Raw genomic sequence first — 22,591 nt, 5'->3', positions numbered from 1 at the left:
GAATTGTGTAATTATAGCCTAAAAGACTGTGGTTAGGCAGCATGATGATGATTGTTTGTGTCTTTTGGGCTGCTGCAGACTGAGTTTGTTGGACTACTCTGGAGGAAAAAGTATTTTGCCTTGTTTGAGAGCAGTAGACATGCTCAGAAGGGAGAAGTTTATGGTGTACAGAGAAGGGCAATTAATGGAAAGAGAGGCCAGGGAAGAGCCTGCAGCCTTTACAGAATGTCTGAGAAGAATAGGAAATCGGCATGTGGGGAGTCTCAGAAGTGACAGAAAGAGTGGGCGGTCTGGTATCTGCAGCCACTGGGACTGCAGGGCTGAGAGAGCAACCTTGGAGGAAAAGACCCACATAGCAAAGATGCCGTGGGTGGAGAAAAAAAACTTTTCAAGTCATTCTATTATTATTTTCTTTTACCTGCCAATTCTGAATTTCTCTGCATATAGTTCTAGAGCTCTATTTCTCTAATAAAGTATAGTTTTAGAGACTCAAAACCATTAATTTTTTTTTTCTAAAAAATATATAAATATATATCTATATATACATAAAAATTTCAGATATCTCTGAAATCTAGTGGACTTGTAATCCTGTCATCAGAGAGGTCACAGGACCCAGGCTGGCAGCAGAGCTGTGCCTTGTTCCCTGGCTCCTTGCCTCATCAGTCTCTTCCTGAGCTGCCAGCTCTGCACGGCCTCAGTCCACGTCTAATTGGTCTGTACAGCTTTCTGTACTGCAGACTCTTTATACATTAATTCTGCGCCCGTGATTAATATATAGATGTATAACATCTGTGTTTAAAATGGAGACACCAGTGGAGTAATAACCCTTCAGAAGAGACCTGACAAAATCATGCAGGTCTGCCTTATTTATAGTACCTGCAAAATTTTCCGGTGAAGTTACCAGCACACAGGCAAGAATATCCATTAATCTCATCGATGCAAGTGGCCCCATTTGCACACTGGTGGCCACGGCAATTGTCTATGTCCTCTTCACAATTTACCCCCGTGTAACCAGGTTCACAGCTGCACTCGTAAGAGGCGATCCCATCGGTGCAGTTTCCATGAATACAGGGATTTGAAGAGCATTCGTCAATGTTCACTTCACAATGGGTGCCAGTCCATCCTTTTGGACACACGCAGTGGTAGGAAGTATAGAAGTCTTCACATATCCCCTCATGCATGCAGGGATCAGAGCTGCAAACATCTGCCTGCAAACAGCCAGTACGAACAGGGTTTGCGGATATTTTGAGAAATTGCTCCTCTTGAGGTTTTTTAGTAGGGATGTCAGCATTTTCGAAGTAAGAGAGATAAATGCCACTGATTTCTATGGTGCTCATACATCCTCGCAGGCCATCCAGACTGTCAAAAGCCTTGTCAGCCACGTAGATGTCTGTCTCTTCTCTTAAAAAGTTGAGGCTTCCTGCAGCAGTTGTGCTAGTTGCAGTGTCTTTCTTGTTATCTATATCAATGTGCCATCTAGACAATTGGGACAGGGGCTCTACCATAGAGACCATCACTTGATGCCATCTCCCATCACTCACAGGCAGCGAACTGGCAAGTGTCAGCTTATAAAAGCTGTTGCCGCTTTGCAATTGAAAGTGTAATTTGGAATTGTGAATACTGATGGTAACGAACTCTGGCTCCTTCTCCGCATACAGCAGTATCACGTCAGTGTCCCTAGTTCGAAAGCCAAATACGATACTGGTGAGGTCTCTGCTGATTTTTCCATTGCTTCTGTAAAATACCGCACTGCTTCGGCCACTAAACACTGCATTAGCAAGACCTGTGCAAAGATAATAATTGAGAAACCAGGCCAACTTTAAACCAATACATGTGGAACACCATCTCTTCAGTGCCCCATGCTCCCTGTCATGTAAATTCTTCTGGGTTTGCTGAAAAACAATCAAATTCCACCCATGTTTCAGTTATGCTTGCCCACCCCTTATGGCCGTAGAGATTACAGGGCAGTGCCAGCACCACCTATATTGGCATAAGAAGTGTGCTGATATGCATCATCTCAAGTTAGCATTCTAAAGATACAATCCACATTAGTGTTATATCTCTCTTCCCTCTTTAGACAAAAAAGGAGGAGATCATAATTGTAAAACCTGAGGCTGAGAGGGTATTCCAAAGGAAAATACCTGTTTGTCATTTTATGTTTGTTACTCATGACAGATCTGCATGGGGTGAACTGTTGTTCTCAGATCCTCTTCTCTCAGGTAAAGCACTAAAGAGGTTCTAAAAAGTATTTGATTGGATTCCAATTTACTCTTACGGATGCAAAAAGGGTGAACTTAATTGAAGTCAGTTGGCAAAAAGCCCCTTCAAAGTCAGTGTGAGAGGAGTCATTCCTATCATGTTTAAAGCCACCTTCTCCTGCCGTGTGTGCACTCCCCAGCCCTGCCTAGGGCTCCGAGCCTGGGCTGGTGACACTGGGAGGGCAGCAGAGCACTCGTTTTGCACTGCCATGAGAGAAAATCGATGGGCAACATTACGGCAGCTTTAGGGACGTCTTCACAAAAACATCTGACATCTTTCATGAGCATGGTTTCTACTAAAATGCACAGAATCATTGGGCTGTAAGTTTGCACGTTGTGAGATTTATGAGGATTATAAACAGGGAGGGGAGATGGGAAGGAATGTCTTCTGTTTGTGCTTCAGACAAATTTAGCTTTGCAAGATCCTAGCACTGAGATAACTTTGGTTCCTGAACTGTCTTTGGGCTCAGTGAATCTTGGTGAAAAGAACTCCTGGGAGTCCCAGTAGGTAATTGTTAACTGTATATCCTGATACTAAGGCAGCAGAAGTTTAACTATATTGCCTGGTCCAAAAGGAAAAGTTTCCTCAGAGGAAACCATACTAAAAATGAAAGTCAGCACTTTTCAAAATTATGTCTGATTTTTTAAATATCTCATAAAGCTGAGGTTTTTTTAAGCTCAAAAGCTAAAATACTCCTGCAGAACTCTTTTAAGTCCTGAATACAGCAAGCCTTTTGGATGTGCTTTACTCTCAGCTGTGACACTGGGCATGAAGTTTTGCTGTTACCTGATGTTCCCCACATCAGCTTCCTGTATTGGCTTTTTATCCTTTTTTTTTGGAGTTCAAGTTTTCCTAAAGGGCTTGCTAAATGTAGCTATCTAGGTGAAAGTATAACAACAGCCCATGGAAAACAGCTCTTTTTCTACCTTAGTTTGAGTTCAGCAAAAGGAAACAGTTCAGATACTTTTCACTTCTCTGTCTTCTTGTATTTATATAATACTGTAATATGCAATAATAAATGTCATGAATGTGTTTTGATGTGATAATTAAAGATGTCTGTTAGAGAAGGTGCAATGGTTTTGATTTCAGTTATAAATTTTAACAAGTGTTCCAGTGCTGATTCTAACAATCTCAAGAAAAATAGCATCATATTGTTCTGTCAGCAAATTGTCTACGATAGAAATCTTTTGTTGACCAACCTTCTCATTCCTAAGAGTCAGCCATTCTAACAGCTTCCATCAGACTGTGTGTGTATTTATCTTCCTTCACAGCATCATTAGGGTTTTCTTTGATAACAAAAAGAAAAAATATTGCTTCAAAATCCTTACTTGCTTTTTAAATTCCACTCCAGGGTGGGAAGGAGAAGGAAAGTGGAGAAGGAAAGAGATATGCAAGGTGGCTAACGTTTGTAAGACAGCTAATTGTCATCAATTTTTAAACTAATAGACTGCTTGGCATGAAGGTTCTTCTTAGGAAAATACTAGTTGAATAACTGTATTGCTTGCTGGTATTAAAGTAACCTTCTTCAAAGATATTTAACATTTAAGAAAATCAAATGATGCAATGTATGTCATGTAGCTTGTCTTTTCAGGAGGATGGAGAACATCCTAAGGTTAATCCAACACTGGATATCCTCCTATCTCTGCAGTGGAAGTATGAGAGGTACACTCACACTCTGGCAGTGTACTGATCTATTGTACAACCTTGACAAGTTGTGTTGAATAAGTCAAAAGCAAAGGTCCTGTAAATGTCGGTGTCTGTGTCAAAGGGTCTGGCTGAAAATTTCTAGGTTTGGTAGAGCAGACTCTTCCCATTAATATTACTTACAATTGTCGTAACTGTTATTATAATAAAGACATAACATTTGAATGAACTTTAGAGGCAGTGAACAATGAGTTTTAAAGGAAATTCTGATGAAAATTTCTAATGTTTCTAATCTCCAAAGATGATGGGAATAACTGAAGTGTACCTACATTCAAATCCTTGGTGCACCAGCTGGCATCGTGCTTCAGGAGGACAGGGACCAAGCTCACACCACCTCACTTCCTCGCATGCTTTCCCCGCTGTGTTAGGGGGGCACGTGCAAGTGAAGTCATCCCAGATTGAATAGCAGACACCACCATTGTGGCAAGGGTTGGACTATGGTGAAAGAGAAGAGACAGCCTAGGCATGAATAAAAGCTGGTGGACTCCCAGCCCTAAGGATGTGGTACTGTTTGACAGAAAGGAGAATTCTGTTTATTTCTGATGGAAAGTGATAAAGACCAGCACTATGACAGCACAGAGCACATGTTAAATAATTGGTAAAAAACAGTATTTCAACCTTAAAACATTTTCATTCTCCAATATGCAAATACATTTTGCTGCTGATACTCATCATATGTAGCATAACTCAAGAAAAATCTCCAGTTCCTAGTATTTTTACAATATTCCTAGGATGTCATTATCATCAAATGGTATATGGGAATGTATGAAAATTTAAAAGAAATTTCCCGTTATAGATGTGTTAAAATGCACTGAAAAATGTCATTCTTACCTTGCAGAGATTGTCACCAGTGCATCCTTGGGTGACATTAATCAGAGTCCGGTTGACAGGAGAATTCAGTGCATTGATGATGGGGAAGAATTCCAGAGGGTGGTTATTCACTCTTACATCTTGGATGCAGCCTTTGAAATACCTGCCATTTCTATCAGTTTCTTTGTTATCTGGTAGGCCTCCAATGTAAAGAATATCCTTACTTTGGATGGTTAGTACCGGAGGAGAAATAAAGCCTAGGTATTGAGAGGACTGGAACAATTCCATCTTATTTGGTTCTATTTTTAATGTTATTAAGTAAAAGTTTCCATCATTCATGGAGTGTTTGCCTAATAACTTCATGGAATTTAGAGCTAACAGTGTGAGTTTCCCACCTTCCAAGTAGACTCTCACGTACAGTTGGGTACTGTTTCTCAAAGCCAGTAACAAGCCAGAAGACTTGCGTGTTCGGACAAACATTGATATGTTAAAATGTTCATTCTGAGAGGCATCAAGAGAAAAAGCAGCATAGCCTGAGGAGTCTGCAGATCCAAACCGGCCTGGAATGTACTCTTGAAGTTAGAGATAAAAGATTAAAAAAAAAAAAAAGAGAGAGAGAGAAAGAAAAGAAGGGAGAAAAATAAAATAATTAGCGCTAAATGAGAACGGAGAGAATGCAATGATCAAATAGCTGCTTCTGGTAATATTTATGTATGGTAGTAAGATGTGCTGGTATTTATGGATGAATAAAGACTTGATCCAGCTGTAAATAGCTTCTATTTCAAAATTCCTGTTGGCTTTCATGGCTGTAGCATTAAGCCTCAGTACAGGACCAGATGTTATATTATTGGACATATTCTCCCCCTTTATCATGCTCCGTGTAACGCTGTGTTCTCAAATGGTTAAACAAGGACAGATTTATATGGTTTCCTGGATTGGTCCTCAGAAAGATCATTTTGAAAAGAATCTGGATGCTTTGATCCTCTGCTTACCACAGAAGCTAATGTAATTCTGGAACTTTGTGATTTTTTTTTTTTTTTTTTTCATTGATTCATAGAATTAGCTGAAAGCTGCTCAGCAAATCCTTTTTGTGTAAAACCTCCAAACAGGGCACCTATTTGGTGCTGCATGGGCTCCCCAGTCCTTGGACTGAATTTCTGTGGCTGAGGCTCAACACGTGCTCATACACATCAGCTCGTATCCAGTTGTGAATCCTGTTCAGTCCTGAATGCCCGTAATGCTGCAGTGTTGTGAGGGAAAAATGATCCAGGATTGGGTAAGCCTTTTTCTTTTTTTGTGTTCTTATCAATTAAAATGATTAAACCGAAACCATCTGTCTCTCTCCCTGACTATTTTCAGTAATGATTTTCAGACTTGTAAGGATACAAAATACGTACCCCAAACCGTATTTTATTCTGATGAGTCATCTCATTAAAGCACAACAAAGTGTTTCTATTTTTACACTTTAAGTTTTGTGATCTTGTCCTCAATATTACAGACTTCCTGCCTAAACACTTTCAAGAGCTGTTTTTAATATATCAAATTCATAGAAAGAATAAACATAGCTCACATAGCTAAAGAGTCAGTCCTCTTTTGTGCAGTAAAACTCCTAGAGTGAGACCTCATAGGCCAAATTTCCGCCTGCAGGGCTACTTTTTTTAATGACTACATTAAAAAACCCAACAAAATAGGGGACTGACTGTGAAGCCCCAACAGACCTTTAACAACCACACTGTACTTCTATGTGGCATGGTAATATTATTTAGCAACAGGAATAAATCCCTTGTTTGTTCCTAAACAGACAATTTAATAAGTAAATTAAATTTAAAATATTTTAATTCAATGAATAAGATTACCTATATAGCCACATCTCCTTGTTCAAACTCTAGTATGTAGAAATAAATGTTTGTTGAGGCGGGTGTTTTGAGGCATGAAATCTCAGTTATATTGTTTTTTCATGCAGGTAAAAAGAAAATTTCTCCTGGAATTAGGATTACACATTTGCAGTGTTAGAAGGAAGCATTAATCTTCAAAAAGGCATTTCATGTTTACAATTACTTTATTACATTTCTCTCTATTTATAAATATATATATATATATAACATCAATCTGATCTTCTGTTTGATGAGATGGCTAGTATCACCTTGGTCAGTATTAACCTCTTGGGTCACAACATCTGGATGTTGATAAAAATGAGTCAACATCTGTTTGTTATTTTGTATATGTAGAGAAAATATTGCCTCTTGTCAATTAAATACTTGGCAGCAACTTTTCTTCAAAAAGACACTAGCATTTCTTCTGTTATCCTTTACCACAAGTCTCCCCCACTCTGCCTTTAAGAGACCTGTCATAGTCTTTTAAATATGGCATATATCTAGAACCTATGTATCAAAATGGCATGGTGCCTTGATTTGCAAGGAATATTGTGGTCATCAGAAAAAAAAAATGCATACTTTCTAATCATTCTCAACAGTTCTAATGCCAGTGTAAGCCTCTCTTGGCCCTGACTGGTTTTAATTTTGCTTCATATAAGGAGGGAAACATATTTACCAGATGTTGTCCTATACTCCAAAGTTGCTTTCCAAATCTTTGGATAAATTACAGCTAGACTTCAAAGAAGTCTGTTACAATTACCTCTCAGACTTTGTCATTTTGCAATAAAACCAAAAACTATTGAGAAGTATTGATAACAAGTATATAATACAAAAAGAAATTGTATTTCAACGTTTTGAAATGTATTTCAAGCTACAGCTTTCTGCAGCTATGCATTCAATAAACCCCTGAGGCAGTCACTCAGCTGATGTAAATCAATGTAGCTTCACTGGCAGCAGCACAGCCATGCCAGTTTACACCAGTTTAGGATCTGTCCATTCCAATCTGACCATGGCTCTGCCATTGCACTTCATTTTTTCCAGTCCACTTGGCAAATATATATACATAAATATATGTATGTATGTATATGTGTATGTATGTATGCAGGTATGTGTTTCTTCCTCCCTACACATTGCTGTGATTGCCCATGTGTGGATGGTTAGGAAGAGGGCAGAGAGGGAAGCAGGGGCAAGGGTGCTGTACAGTTTTCTTAAACAAAACTGCCTGTTTGAAATCACTAAAACTTTTGCTGAGGAAGAGTCACAGAGTCCACCCAAAAATGTTCCTGGGGTGCTGCATTTACAGCTGCAGGGGGTTTCATACATCAGATGCAGCACAGCTGGGAGCTGGGCAGTGGCCTGTGTTGTCCTTCCCTTTGCTTCAGCCGCTGCTTGGAAAGATCATTTGTAGTAGGGAAAGTGCTACAGGCATCTGCAGCTTCTGTATTCCTGCTTGTCACTGCCGAAGAGGCTGTTTGCTGAGATGTGCTCTTTCGTTCACTGCGACACGGACACCTTTCCCTCTGGTCACTGAGCAGCTCTGGTGACAACTCCTCCCCTTGGTTAGTGGGTGTCCAGAGCTGGACCAGCTGAGAGCTGAATGGGCCCCGTTTGCTGCCTCTGCAGCCCTGCCTTCTCCCTGGGCTAATCAGATTAAGTTAATAGTATAATCTTGTTCATTTTTTAAAATTAGAATCTGTCCTTTTTTAACTTGCAGTACTTTTGCTTGCCTTTCATTGCCTTAAATGAGTTTCTTTATAAAAGCCCAGAGAGCTTGAGGATAAAATTTTCAAGGAATGCTTTGAAAGTAAGACTTAAACTCCAAGTGACTTGGTTGCTTTCTAAATTTTATTCAGGGTGCATAACCTCAAGTGAACTACAGTTTTCCAGAGTTTATGGCGTGCTAAGAGCACCGAGAAGATTTTAAAATTGAATGAGTGGAATCCACCACTTTAGCCTGACTTTTGTTGTCAAGCTGAAAAGCAGCCTTACTGGGGAAGTAACTAAAAAATAATGAAGGCGTGCTACTACTGACCTCTTGCACTTTCTTGCCAGCCAACATTAAGCTCCAGAGTTTCTAAGGGTCAGGCCGTTTCATCACGGGGTAAACAGGATGGTTTATGATCATGTTTTTAGCAACCACTTAAAACACGAATGCCAACAGCGTTCCCTTACCTGTTGCACAGCCTGGCCCAGTGTACGGCCGGTAGCAATCACAGTGGTAGCTCAGCCACAGGTTGATGCAGCGTCCCCTGTTCTGACAAGGGTGGGTTTCACACCAGTCCTTTTTAGTGCATCCTGTCCTGACATTTAGGGATGACTCAGGTGATGTGTTCTCTGGAGTAATAACATTCAAGTCTATTTCAATGTCCTGAAGACAGCCTACAAATGAAGGTGCAGAATGTATATTATAGATGTTAAGAAGAGAGTTGCTGCTAATGTTCCCCACTGGTAAGCCACCCAAAAATGTGCTCTGAAATGCAAGCATCACGTGATCGTTATCTATCACAGCAGATTTTTTATTGAGACATGATTCTACACAAGAGCTGTCAAGCAAATTAAGAGTAACAGCTCTTGCCACGGTTACCTCCACTGAATGCCATTCTCCATCACTGACATTATGGGGAATATGCAAAAGAGCCTGTGGCTGGTTATTGACTTGCACGGATAAGTGTAAGTAGCCATTCAGTAACTCCAGCTTCGCAAATGTGTTTTTCTCCCCTCGGTAAAACAGAAAAGCTGTAGGTTGCACAGTCTGGAACCTCAGGTTTACACTATAGAAAAATTCCTTTTTAGGGGTGACGGGTTTCTTCAACAAAAGGAAACTGTTTCCTTGAAAGGAAAACGTGGTTACAGTTTCACAGTGTATTCCAGTATACCCAGGTGAACATATGCAGCTGAATCCATGTTGGCCATCTTTTAAATGTGGGATACATATTCCATTGTTTTGACATTGTTGACCAGTGCAGCCACGGAGGACTTCTGTACAGTTCCAGCCACCGTAATAAATCCCTTCTTTGTCTGCAGGTGGGCAATGGCAAGTGTAATTCCCAGGAAAATTCTCACAGATTCCACCATTTTGGCAAGGGTTCATGTAACATTCATCGATGTCTTCATCACAGTGAGTACCTGAAAAATAAACAAAGAATTAGACATTCTGGGTTGGATAACTGGAGCCCAAAATGGCACTTTTAATAATGTGTTTTATTAAATTATCTTTTATTAGATGGGAAAGTCTTGATAAAGAGATAATTGACTCACAAGTCTAAAATATATTAAATATAAACCCACCATTCACATGCTATGGCTTTCTTGTGTGAAGTATACGAACACCTTATCAATAATCACATTTTGGAGAAAATAACCAAACAAATTGACAGTTTTGATATGAATAATGTGATTGATACGGATAATTGAGATAAACATAACCTCCAAATGATGTGATCAAGTTTCCCACCTGTTCTGTGGTAGGAATCTAGAATGCTTTGAGAGAAACTGAATTATTTATCACACATAAAAAGCCAAGAATTGTTGCTTAATTCATATTCATAATACAGTGTGTTGATGAGCTGGACTATAGTCTGTTGGTCTTCTCTTCCAGATAGTAGAAGCACAACCGACTACTATTTCTGGTCCCGTATGAAGCACTTTTGAGCAACAATCTTCAAGTGAGAGCCACAGGACTTATAAGTACTATATGATACAGTGAAACATACTGACAAGTAGGTGAACACCTCTGCAAAATGTATGTCCAGCAAGCTGAGTATCTGAAGAATGACATTCACAGAGTGAACAGGGATCTGCCCAGTGTGAGAAGAAATCCAAAGCAGACCTTAAACACAGTTCCTACCAGCGGCCTGGCCAAGATGAAGCAAGATGCACCCTGACTACAATGAGTGGGCAATTGTCATATTTCAGGATCAGGTCTCTACTGCAGTTGTTCAAATATGAACAACAGATCTCATTTCTTCCAAAAACAAGGCAGCAGTGACTCCTGGTCCATCAGCCACAGTTTCATACTGTGAGAAGACTTCACTTGGGATGTGACGATCTGAGAGAAGCTGCTGGAGGGGTTTAAACCTGTACATCTCAGAAGAATATTCCTAGTACCTTGTATCTACAGGAAAACTTGCTTTACTTCTCCTATATGCAGAATATAAAGCAAGAAAATATGAGACTAATATTTGCTCAGACATCTCAGAACTTGGTGATGAGAGCACTTTTGTAGAAAATGGGCAATATAGGCTCATGTTTCCTCTTCTTCCATATAATGCTTGGCTTCTGGTATGTTGGGTAAAAGGAGAGCTCCTCATCTCAGCTTTACTGTAATTTGACAGATGTGACGTATGTCCACTGGATCAGACTTCACAAAGAAACACAAATATATTTCTCTTGTAAAAGTGATCCATTTATCCCTCTGCACTGTTGTTCATCTATAAAGTGGTAATTATATTAACTTCTCCCTTGATCAATCAAGTGACTGACCTGTATGCAATGGATCAGGGAAAATCTGTTTCTTATCTCCCTTAGAAGCAGTCAAAATATCAACATTCTTTTTTGAAAATTCATGCTTAGTGCACCTCCTAATATTTTGACTTCCCTTCATAGTTATTCTAGAGAAAAATACAAAATACTTTGCAGTTAGTTTTCAAACTAGTATCATCAACACAAAGTACTTAGTAGACATAGTTATGCCTGTCCCTGCAGCAAAACTGGTGCTGTAAATTAGATAGAGGTATGCTGAGACTCACAGAGTTGCAGCTAGGTACCAGGCACTACACCTAGCTTCACACACAAATTCACATTGAGACACTTCTCGTGGAAAACTACAGAGTAGCATTCAGCCACAATGAATTGCTTCAAGTAGCAATAGATACATGTAGTTATTCAGGCTAATTCCTTGCCTGTCTGCTTTATTCAATCGAAGTTGTAACTAGACCCATCTCAAAGAGTGGTGAGTTACAGGAGAGCCAGAAGGGAACTGAGAATTGCTTGGGATGTGTTTGAAAGTGAAGTGGCCATAGTATGTATATAAAAGGACCTCTTAGCAGTGATTCTCCTCACTCATCAGCCTTCAGTTGTAGTATATAGTTTCCACTTGAAGCTTCAGCTTATCGGACACAGACAGTGCCATCTCCTTTCTCTGGCTGTGGGGTTTTACAGCAGCAGTCTATCTCTGCCAGGCTTATATTTATTCCTATGTCAGATGTCTATGTATACCTTAATGTGTAGTGGCATCTGGCAGAAATATGACTCATTGGGGCTGACTTTCTCAAAGCAAAAGCATCAAAGTCTACAAATAAATAAAATTAGTTTTATCAGGAGAGGTACATATTGTTTTTAGTGTGTTCCTTGCCTATAGAAAACAAATAACATCAGTTACAAAATGCAAAGTTACTACCGTAGAGCAACTTAAATATGTCTAATTTCATAAGCATTTCAGTGTCTGTACACAAATGTTTACTTTTTAAGTAATGATGTTAAGAATACGTTGCAAAATAATTATTTTGTGGAGCTGTATATATATACTTACATATGTATGCCTACTATTTTGTAATAAGATTAACACAAACATAAATATAGGTCACACTAAAAGACAAGCACTAAGCCATTTTTTCATATCAAGAATAAGTAAATCAGCTGTTCTTACAAGTGGTGTTGATATTGCTTGTTATCTGCCAATTGCTGTGCAAGCAAAGACCACTGTCATTCAAGATAAAAGCACTCTAGATAAAAGGATTAGTCAATATTTATAGAAGTGTATAAGCAGGTCAAATAGCTCAGATTGGAGAAGTTAGCATGGAAAAAGTATTCTCAAAAAATGTAGGACAAACCAAAAGCAAGTGCGAGAGGAACAATTTTCTTTTCAGTAGTTACACGCATTAGCTCAGATAAACATATCTGTGCTTTTAAAGTAAAAAGTAAAGTAAAATCATTCAGAATTTTCTCTTCTAAATATATTACACACCTACCTAAAATTTCAGACAATGTGAGTATTTAAATAATATTTTTACAGATAATGGTTACTTTTTCATCCCATGAAGTTTTATTCAAAACAGAAAAGAAATAGCTCCTTTGACTCAGTTTGACAACACTACTTATATCTATCTGTCTTCTTTTTTCACTTACACTTTATTACTATAGGGTAGCCAATTTCTAACTATTAACCTCTTAATTAAAATATCTGTTTCAAATTTAACAGCAAAGGTTTCCTGCAGAAGCAGAATGACAAAAGCAATTATTCAAGCATAATTGTACTGAATGCCACTAATTTTCATTTTGATTAAACAGTTATAAAGCTATTATCTAAGTTACACTTTTGATATGCAACTTTGGTTAGAAATCTGTTTACAGCTTTCTGTCTTTCCAGTTTCTCATCACTATATAAATATCAAGCAAATAAAAGCAAGCAGTCTGGATAGATACTACATGTTCAATACAATCTAAGTGCACACAGAATTTCACAAAAAGGAAATATTTACCTGTAAACATTGTCATTAAAATGATGTAAACCTGTATCCTACTTGCAACCATCTTTTTCTGAAGGAAAAAGATAATTTAGCACTTAAGCAGTCCACAAAGTAAGTTTGTGTAAAATTCAAAACAGTTCTTAGTATAAAGGCTGCCTTTCCAGGATTAGCTTGCTCCACTTCTGTACCTGCTGATGGAGTCTGAGGGTGTATTTTGCTCAAGCCAGATCAACAAGGCTTAAAGTAAGACTCATTAAACTGCTTACGCAATAGATATGTATTCTACTTAAATTCTTTTTCAGTATGTTCTGTCCAAGTGTGTTCACACTAAACTTTAATCATGTTTCACAGAAAGGTTTATTTTTAGGATCTGTTCAAGACTCTTTTGGTACTTTTTGGTGTTTTACAATATGTTTTTAAGACCATGTTTTCTTTCATTTTCGAGAGGTTTGTTAACCCAGATCAGCTCTTTCACAGTCATTGTTCACTCAAAGAAACTCAATAAGCAGACAGAAAAGACAGAAGATTGTATCTTTTTCTTTATTTCATAAAGTATTTTTGTTCCATTGGCTTTAACTGTACTACTTACTGGAGAATTATATCTGCAGAGTTTTGAGTGTGCTGAAGACAGGAAAAAAAAATTACTAAAACATTTTCTTTTTTTTGGGTCTTGAACAAGAAATTTTGATTTGGACCTAGTTTAATGAGAGGAAAACAGAGTCTGAGAGTCTGGACTACTTATTCCTGCGATAATTTAAGCAGCAGACTTATTTCTCTTTCTTTTCGTTATACTTTATTTACATGATGAATTTCTTAAAATATTGCTAGAGAAGTATCTCTTTGTGTAATTAGTGAAATAAATTACAAAGCAAGAGAGTATTTCCCTGAGCTGGTATTTACACCATCCAACTAGCATATGGTAAACTGTGGATTCAGATCTTTGTTTTGGCAGTTTCTCATTTTAAAACTTCAACAATGGATCCTGAAGTCTCCCTCAGCCTGTCCCCAAGAAAACACTGATTTTTGGTAAGTGTGTTTTTCAATTCCTTCTTCTTCCTCAACTCATTTATTCATCAATTAGGAAATTCCTGACATGTCAAATTTGTTTCCAAAAATCTTGTATGCGGGATATTATTTTGGATTCATTTAGTCTACAGCTCACAATTTTTTCTATGGTGATGCTCAGAAATCTGCTTCTCCTTCCAGCCTCTGATGTAGGCATTGAGTGATTTTTTTTTTCTTTAGTTTTTCTATGGTGAATTAAAATACCACAGGGTACGAATGTGAGGTAGACTCTTTGAGAGGTAAGAAAGGAAGCTTTAAGCAAAATAAAGTTCATGTTAATACATTAGTATGCATGTACTTGATTAGTAGTGCTTATCAGATATCTCGTGCTACAGCTTGAAATTTAATATGCATTTGTGTTTCGAAAATAACAAGAAAATTTGGAGGTTTTCAGTAATTGTCAGTCCTTTTGCAATATGACCCTGATAATGTTCTGAGGTAAGATTACAAATGTACACACTGTCAACAAACTAGGATGGGCATACACGGTAACAGCTCAGTGGAAACACAGACACAGAGGAACTTCCTACCGGGATATTTAGCAAACAGCCCGAAGCCGTGTCAGAACTGCTAGGGAGTGTTTTGAACAAATCTGTCAAGGACCAGGGGGTCACAGAAGGTGGTAGGTAGTTACTCTAATTACAGTAAGGGTTTGATATTGACTTTAAAAACAGTTTCATACATAAACCAAGGAGAAAAATCTACATGAAACCACCATAAAGTGGGTATAAAACCTACCCGGAAAGTAATCGTTGGAAGTTTCCTGTTGAAATGGGAGGGTATATTGAGTATGGTCTGAAAACTATCAGATTCAATTCTGGAAGGACTCATTCAGTTTCTGTTGTCTCTGGGCAGAATGACCAGCAATCAGGTGGAACAATAGTTCCCATTTACTAAGCCTTGGTCATATCTTAGTAGGAATACAGAGTCCACTTTTAGTTCTGCACTGCAAGGAAGATTTGGATCAATTGGGAAGAATTCAGAGGGGAGCAATGAGAACAATCACAGGTTGAGAAAACATGATTCATGAGGAGACACTAAAAAGTAGGGCTGTTCAGTCAAAAGACAAGTAGAGGGAATGGGACAAGATAAGAGTCTTTCAATACAAAGAGAACACACTGTTCCCTGAGACCATAGTAAACCAGTGAAGAAGTCATGGGTTTGACCTGCACCAAGGAAGAGCCAAGTCACACTTCAGGAAGATATTTCTAATGATAACAAGGCAATAAAGCCTTGGCATAAGATGTGCACTGTGAGATACAGGGTCTATTTTGGATCCTTAAAAATAGGTTAGAAATGAAAGTGCGGGGTGACATGAGTCATGTTTCTGTGACTTCCTTGAATAAAATAATTTCCAGCAATGGAGCTGTGAAAACAAAAGTAGGAGTAAACCTTGGAGAAACTAAAATTGTAGCACACCCTTTAGAACATGCACTATGGAAGACAGAGTTTGCAATAACGCTTTTTCCACCTATATTTTACAGTTTTGGAAATGTCTGTTACAAAATCCTACTTCAGGCAGAAATGACATTTTTCAAGGGACTCATTAATCCTGAGGCCAGCAGAAAGATCTGGCAGAACTTATATTCTTCAGGGCTCCAGGTCTTAGCAGACAATCATGAAAATTCTAACTTTGCCACATCTGTGCTGATAATTGCAAAGAGATAATTACTCTTTGCTGGAAGGAGGAAATGCACGTTCATGAATGAGTAAGCGCAAGGAAATAAATTGACCATCTCTGTGTCATCGTAATTAAAACTCATGCTTCTGGGCATAAATCAGTTGTCATGAAGGTCAGGAATGGGGTTTTACTCTCATGTACCTCAGTGCAGAACAACTGAGGGGTACATATTTATTTTTTCTCATATTTTTCTTCAGTAAACAACTGGCTTATATTGGATATTAAACTTAATGTGACCAGCGATCTGATATAGTATGGCAATTTTTGTTGCTGTCTTAGCAAGAAAAGCTCATATAAGATGAAGGACAGAATACAGTGCAGAGCTGGAGGATGTGCAAAATTGAGTATTGTAAAAAAGCAGGATAATAAGCGTTTGCTAACATTGCGCTAATTTGCACATGACACCTTTCACACAGAACTCTAATTTTGTGAAGCTGTAAGACCTTGCTAGTTGTTCCTTTATTGCAGACAAATTCACTGTTCTGCTATTTTTCCTCTTGCCATTTGAAATGTGCATATAAAGTTAATACTGGCTAGGAAAAAAAAAAAATAGAAATACAGTTGAGTGACTTGGCTTAATCATTAAATATGTCACTTTAGCTGAGGGATATGGAATTCATAATGTGCTACATTCAGAATGGCATGCTGTAGCTCAATCTTTTTAAATGTTGCTGGCCTGAAGCTTCACAGACTAGTTTGAATTTTCAGTAAAAATTGATTTTTTTTTTTAAGTAGTAAAACCCCCCAATCCCTTAATCTCCTCAATCATTAAACATTTTCTGAGAGCAAAAGTACTTGGAAATGTTTTTCCACTTGTTTCACATGTTTTGTCACACCTAACATAGTTTTCATTTGGAAAAAAAAAAAAGAAAATCATGTACATGCTGTAGGTGATTAGTTGTTTGGTGAGATCTAGTGTGTTTATTTTATTTTATAAATATTGGAAACAGCTGACTGAGTTAAGCATTGGCTTCAGCTTCCGAGTAGACCAGCCAGCCTTTTTCACGAGCCCGTTCTGCAGCCCTGAGCACTCAGGCAAAGCCGCGCGAGCAGCACAGCCAGGGGTCAGAGCCAGAGAGCCGGGGAATGGCAAGGGGCCGCATCCTAGATGGGCAGCACGGCAAACTGTTGCTTGTAGCCTACACCTTCATCCCATATTTCGATTAACACAACCAGCCATGTGGATTCAATTGTAGGATTAGGGTCTGAATCTGGAGTAAAGAAAAACTTGGTGAAGAAATATGTCCCTGCATGGCACTCATTTTCCTTTCATTTCCCTGCTTCTAGAGTCAGCTTTATGTATAGGTAAAAGAGGCAGCTGCTGTTGCATTTGACTGATGGAGTTAAGACAGAAAATCAAACAGTGGTAGCCAGGTTTTCCCGGGTAGAATCTCTCTTGAGTGGGTTTTCTGGCAGTAGGAACGTGTTTGTAGGTACGGCCATGTCATTGATACGAGCTAGGAAGGGCTGATGAGAGGAGGGAGAGTACAATTACAGGGTGTGACAGGTTAAAGTGGAGAAAGGTTATTTATGCAGGATGCCATTAAGAAAGAAGAGAAAATAGCAGGTAAGGTTTTGGAGATTAAACAGATGAAAAAGAAGAGGAAAATGTGAATGGGAAATGGCAAATTGAAATGCAGGAATCAGTGGTACCTCCAAAGATACTTGTGTTGGCATTTGAGACTGTTTTTGTTAGACACGCAGGCATTTATGGGTAGTAGGAGGAGGGTGCATGTGTGTGTATGACCATTAATCTATATAGGAAATATGAGGGGTGCTTAGAAAGAATGCAGATCAGCAAGAAGGTCTACGCAGAGGTCTGAGCTAAAATTGAGAGAGAGGAAGGGAGGCCACAGAGCAATGCTGAAGACAAAAGACAGAAAAAAAAATAGAAAAAAAGCTGTCATAGATTTTTGTCTGTCATTAAAGAAAGACAGTCATGTACACTGGAGCAAAGAAATCAATTCACAACATGTAGAAAATTAAGATAGGATAATAGCAAAATTTAGATTGAAAGGTACATTTGAAGGTTATTGCCTGGTCCAATGTTCCACTCAAAAGTTAGGACATAATCCAGAAACGAAACTGGAATGGTGGGTTTCAGAGAATGTGATTAGTTTATACCTGATTATGGACCATATATTTGGAAGGCAAAATAAATATTTGGTGTTCTGCTTCCAGTACATTTTTTGTGTGTTCTTTAAGCCGTAAAAGGAGTATCTATAATTCAGGAATTTTTCATGTTTTACCTTTTAGAAAACTGTGGTAAGACTGTGAAATTCAAAGCATTAATGATATGATTTGCATTTTTTGTAGATTTATGAGCTTGTACATACAGATTATGTGTGTTCATTTGAACCGAAGTATGTCCAGAGGGATCTTAAAACAACCAATACCTTTGAGTTGTTTAATTAGATCATACAAGGTCATGTTTCATTGACTTGAAAATCTGTTTGGAGCATATGATTCACTTTGGAATTGCAAAACAAATTAATTTTCAGTCCTACAAACACTTAAGGGCTTTAAAAGAGTGCTTGCTGTTGATGAACACATCCATTGAGAAATGTATGCTTTGTCTAGTCTCCCTTAAATGGGAGTTTCTACCTTGTCTCTTGCTGGCTGCCTCCTGTTTGTTCTAACTGAGGTAGGCAAGCGCAGCCACTGTGCTGTCTAGTGTGAAACGGCTTCTGGCCTGCAAATGGTGCTTTGAAAAATTTCAGTCATTTGCAAGATTTTCTCATTTTGTTAAAACCAATGTGAATGTTCACAACATAAAAAAGTGACTGTATTTACATAATTTCCTTGTCAGTCCATGTTGAAACAAACTGAAAAAGCCAGCAGGCTAGAAAATCATAGTTTTAATAGGGCCTATAGAGCTTAATTGACAATGGAGACCTGAAAATAGAAAAATATAAAATATGAATGTGTGAACATACATAACATGTTTATGCTGTGTGCGTTTTGAGCTGTGCTTAGCGTTGCTGTATAAATAACATGAATATGATCTGTATTGATGCTGTGTATAATTCTCTATTATACGCTGTACACTTCTCTGTTCCTACAGAATATATTTCTACATAATTTATTATCACTTTAAATACAGAAGAGCAAGTCTTTTAGTGTGAACTATCCACTTCTACAATTTTTAAGGTAGTTCCTCTACCTGATGTATGATTTATTTCCTATGTAAACAGCTGTGACTTGCTATAGAGCAGATGTAGAGGCAGAAGACCTTGGACTTTTGACTGTGATTTTTCAGTCCAGTTCTGTATCAGTGGGAATGGCAGAAGACCGTATCTCTTTTCACTTCAGCAGCAGTGTTCACTTCTCTCATTCCCTGCAATGCTACTTCTTTTAGCAGTGAGGAAACTCATCTAAACTGTGGCTTTGTTTATCCAAGGTTTCATATGTTTAACCCATCTTGAAGCTGGGAAGAGTGAGACCCAAACTAGCTTCACTTTTGCTAGGTCACATAACAATACCAAGGGCAGGGGGACAGCATGGGCTCCAGCTGAGATAGTGTGTGCTTGCCATGGACTGCTGGCTGTCTTATTGGGGGGTTTCCTGGGTAATACTAGGGGTGTGTGATTAGCTAGAATAAATCTAATTTTTGTGTGTCTTTATGTGCTGCTTTTGTAGCTGGGCAGACATGATCACAGTACAGCATTCAACTAGTTTTCTTTATTTGTTATCGTAGGTAGTGATTTACCATGATGTTCTGGCCTCACAAACAGGCCTAATAACAGATTCTGAACTCTCTTTGTTAAGAAAAAATAGTGCCCTTAGGACAGGGACTGCAGCCATAACTGTATTGATCATATGATTTTCTGTAACGGTGTCATGTTGTTAATACAGCCAGACTTGAAGGATTACAGCAGTGGGAGAACAATCTGAATCAGATCCACCAAATCTATTTCTAGCAGCTAATAATCAGCATAAATTAGCTGTCTATACTAGGCTTTTTTTCTTCTCTCTGAGACTATTTATTGGAAGTGCGAAGTTCATTGTCAGCCAGGGAAGGAGCGTGCTTTCCTTAATATGATTGTCCCTACATAATCACCAGAAGTACTTTTCTAAGGTAATTCAAATATTTTTTTTAAAAGGGACCAGCACCCAGATGATCAGTAAAAGGCATCTTTGAAATTCTTGTACCTGAAAAAATCAGTCTGGGTACCTAAACAGAAGCAGATTGTGCCTTATTACAGTGACTGCAGAGTTTATTTCAAACGGTGCAAATGAGAAGACATAAAAATACTCGGGTTTATCACTTGTTCCTCCTATTAAGAAACACTGAATAATTAAGAGCTAGATGCTAGAGGGAACAATTCATGTAAGAGCTTTTATGTAGTATATTGCATAAAATTAATTTGGGTGCTCATGTTACTAGCTTAATTTTATTACTCAGTGTCCAAACATACTGTTTATGTCCTTGAGAAGACCTTAGACTCATCAGTGATAACTAATTGCCAGCAAACTGTAAAACTCCTGAGTCCAACCCAACAAAAACGTTGAAGTTATTTTTTATTTATTAACAATTTTATTATTAACAATTAAAATTAGAATCATATATGTGTATACAAAACTGTGAAGAGTTCTCTATACACCAGAGAGCAGTGCTACCATTCAGAGGGACCTCAACAGCCTGGAGAAATGGGCAATCTTCAGGAACCTTATGAAGTTCTGCAAAGGGATTTGCAAAGCCCTACATCTGGGGACAAATAACTTCATCCACTGGACATGCTGGGTGCCAGCTGGGCTGGAAAGCAGCTTTGCTGTGCGGGTGAACAAGTTGGCCATGAGCCAGCTGTGTGCCCTTGCAGCAAAGAGGGTCAACAGACTCCTGGGCTGTACTGGGAAGCATGTGGCCAGCAGATCAGGGGAGATGATTCTTCACCTCTCCTTGGCACTGGTGAGACCACATCAAGTCCAGGTCTGGGCTTCCCAGGTACAGGAAAGAAGTGGATGTACTGGAGCAGGTCCAGCAAAAGGCTGTGAGGATGATTAAGGGATTGGAAAATCTGTCATGAACAGAGGATAAGAGAGCTGTGGTTTCTCAGAAGTTGAAATCTAAACTTCTCTCCAATGTATCTGTTCCTTTCCTTTGAACAACTATATATTGCCTGATCTTGTGAACGTGATTGCTCTCATGCATGCAGTTCTTAAGACCTGATCACATAAGCGTGAGGATCAGCTGTATAGGTGTCGTGCTTTTAAATTTTAAATGCTGTATGTTCCTAAATAATCCTTTATAATGGGTACAGGTGGAAATTAGAGACATACTTGTACTGTAAAAGTGAAGAATACTTGGATTCTTTACTCTGTTTTCCATGCATATAGGCTTGGCAGCATTCATTCAGCAAGGTTTAGAAGATTATGTGTACATGACAACCCTGAGGATTTCCATCATTGTGATTTTCCTTCCATCTCTTTCTTTTTGAAGAGCATAATGACCTATGACAACTAAGCTTTATTCTCTGTGGAGTCTGACATTGCTTCTGTTTAACAGATCAGACAGTTTGTGATACATCAGTACAAGACACTTTCTTCCCCACGTCAACCTAGGGTACCTCTTCAATATTTCCCATCTGTGCTGACCTGTGTGATCAAGAGGTCATGTCCTGAAGTCAAACCCAGAATCAAAACACTCACTTCTACCATGAGCCAGACTATTGATGTAAACCATTTAATTTATATCAAGTTGGAACTTGACGTCCAATTTCTCAGTCCAGAAGCAATTATTTTTAAAGGAACATGCCAACAATATTGCTTGGCTTAAAAAAGCACAAGTTCAAAAGGGTAAAAAACATTTCACACCATAAATAAAGAATTGATTATACTTGAAAATGAAGTTTGTAATTACTACTGACGTTTCTAAGCCTAGATGAGGTGCCTTTTATGCTTTAAAAACTGATGTCATTTAGGCCACTGGCATTATGGGAACCTTATGTAAGGGTCTGGAATATTCTTTTGCTGGTATTTTAAGGATCAAGAGGAAAACATCAATATTTTGCATAACGCTTGAGTCCAACATGTATTTTTTTTCAAGCAAGGGTGCAAAATTCATTGTGGGTGCTGAGCCCTTAGTAGGATGGGAGTTCCTCTGTCTCCTTTCACCCAATAGCTTCATCAGCAGGACCATTGGCACAATCAGTAAAACCCAATACTTTGGAATGGGAAATTATGTTGTTCTTCTGGTGTTAAAGCCAAGCCTCCATTGCAATAACAGAATTTACCTAGGAATAGCCCTGATCTGGGTCATTAAGTTACTATTCTGTACTTAAAACCGTAGTGCTTCTTTTTCCACAGCTCTTACAGCCCTGAGTGGACTTTGCATGATTGGCTGAAGACCAACATCCCTGAACTCCATGTGAAAGATTCTGCTAATCAAACTGTGTGGTGCAAAAGCTGTAAACTGATGTTAAGAATTTGGATTAGCAAACGGCATTCGTCACAAGGTCTTTGAGAATTCGCTTCTTCCAGGTCAGGCTCTAATGGCTGTGTTGAACTATCAGTTAAACGTGTAGCAGATGCTACACATAGAGAGTATTTCGTGCTCCCTCTACTGGCTAGTAGGTACAGAAGGAGTAGACAGAATTTAGTTCTCCAAGAGCTCTTAGATCTCTCAGAGCTCTGCTGCTACCAAAATGCTGATGCTAGTTCAAACAAATTACATATTTTCACATATTAGGGCAGCTTATACTTTTTTGGGGGTATTACAAATAGCAGTTTAA

The 22,591-nt window shown here is 38.5% G+C and overlaps 1 protein-coding gene across 1 annotated transcript in view; it reads right to left on the bottom strand.

The window, feature by feature from the left end:
* The window catches only part of CRB1 (crumbs cell polarity complex component 1), a gene marked incomplete at both ends in the record, with an annotated part of 102,495 nt that overhangs the window by 26,191 nt on the left and 53,713 nt on the right, over positions 1-22,591 (bottom strand). The window contains 4 exons of the mRNA XM_082052741.1: positions 877-1,783; positions 4,233-4,398; positions 4,795-5,345; positions 8,820-9,773. Coding sequence (XP_081908867.1) covers positions 877-1,783; positions 4,233-4,398; positions 4,795-5,345; positions 8,820-9,773 — 2,578 coding nt within the window. The remainder of the gene's footprint in view (positions 1-876; positions 1,784-4,232; positions 4,399-4,794; positions 5,346-8,819; positions 9,774-22,591) is intronic.

This window comes from Streptopelia decaocto, assembly GCF_964273445.1.
Source record: "Streptopelia decaocto genome assembly, chromosome: 5".
Classification (NCBI taxonomy): domain Eukaryota; kingdom Metazoa; phylum Chordata; class Aves; order Columbiformes; family Columbidae; genus Streptopelia; species Streptopelia decaocto.
This window is presented reverse-complemented; position numbering and strand designations above follow the sequence as displayed.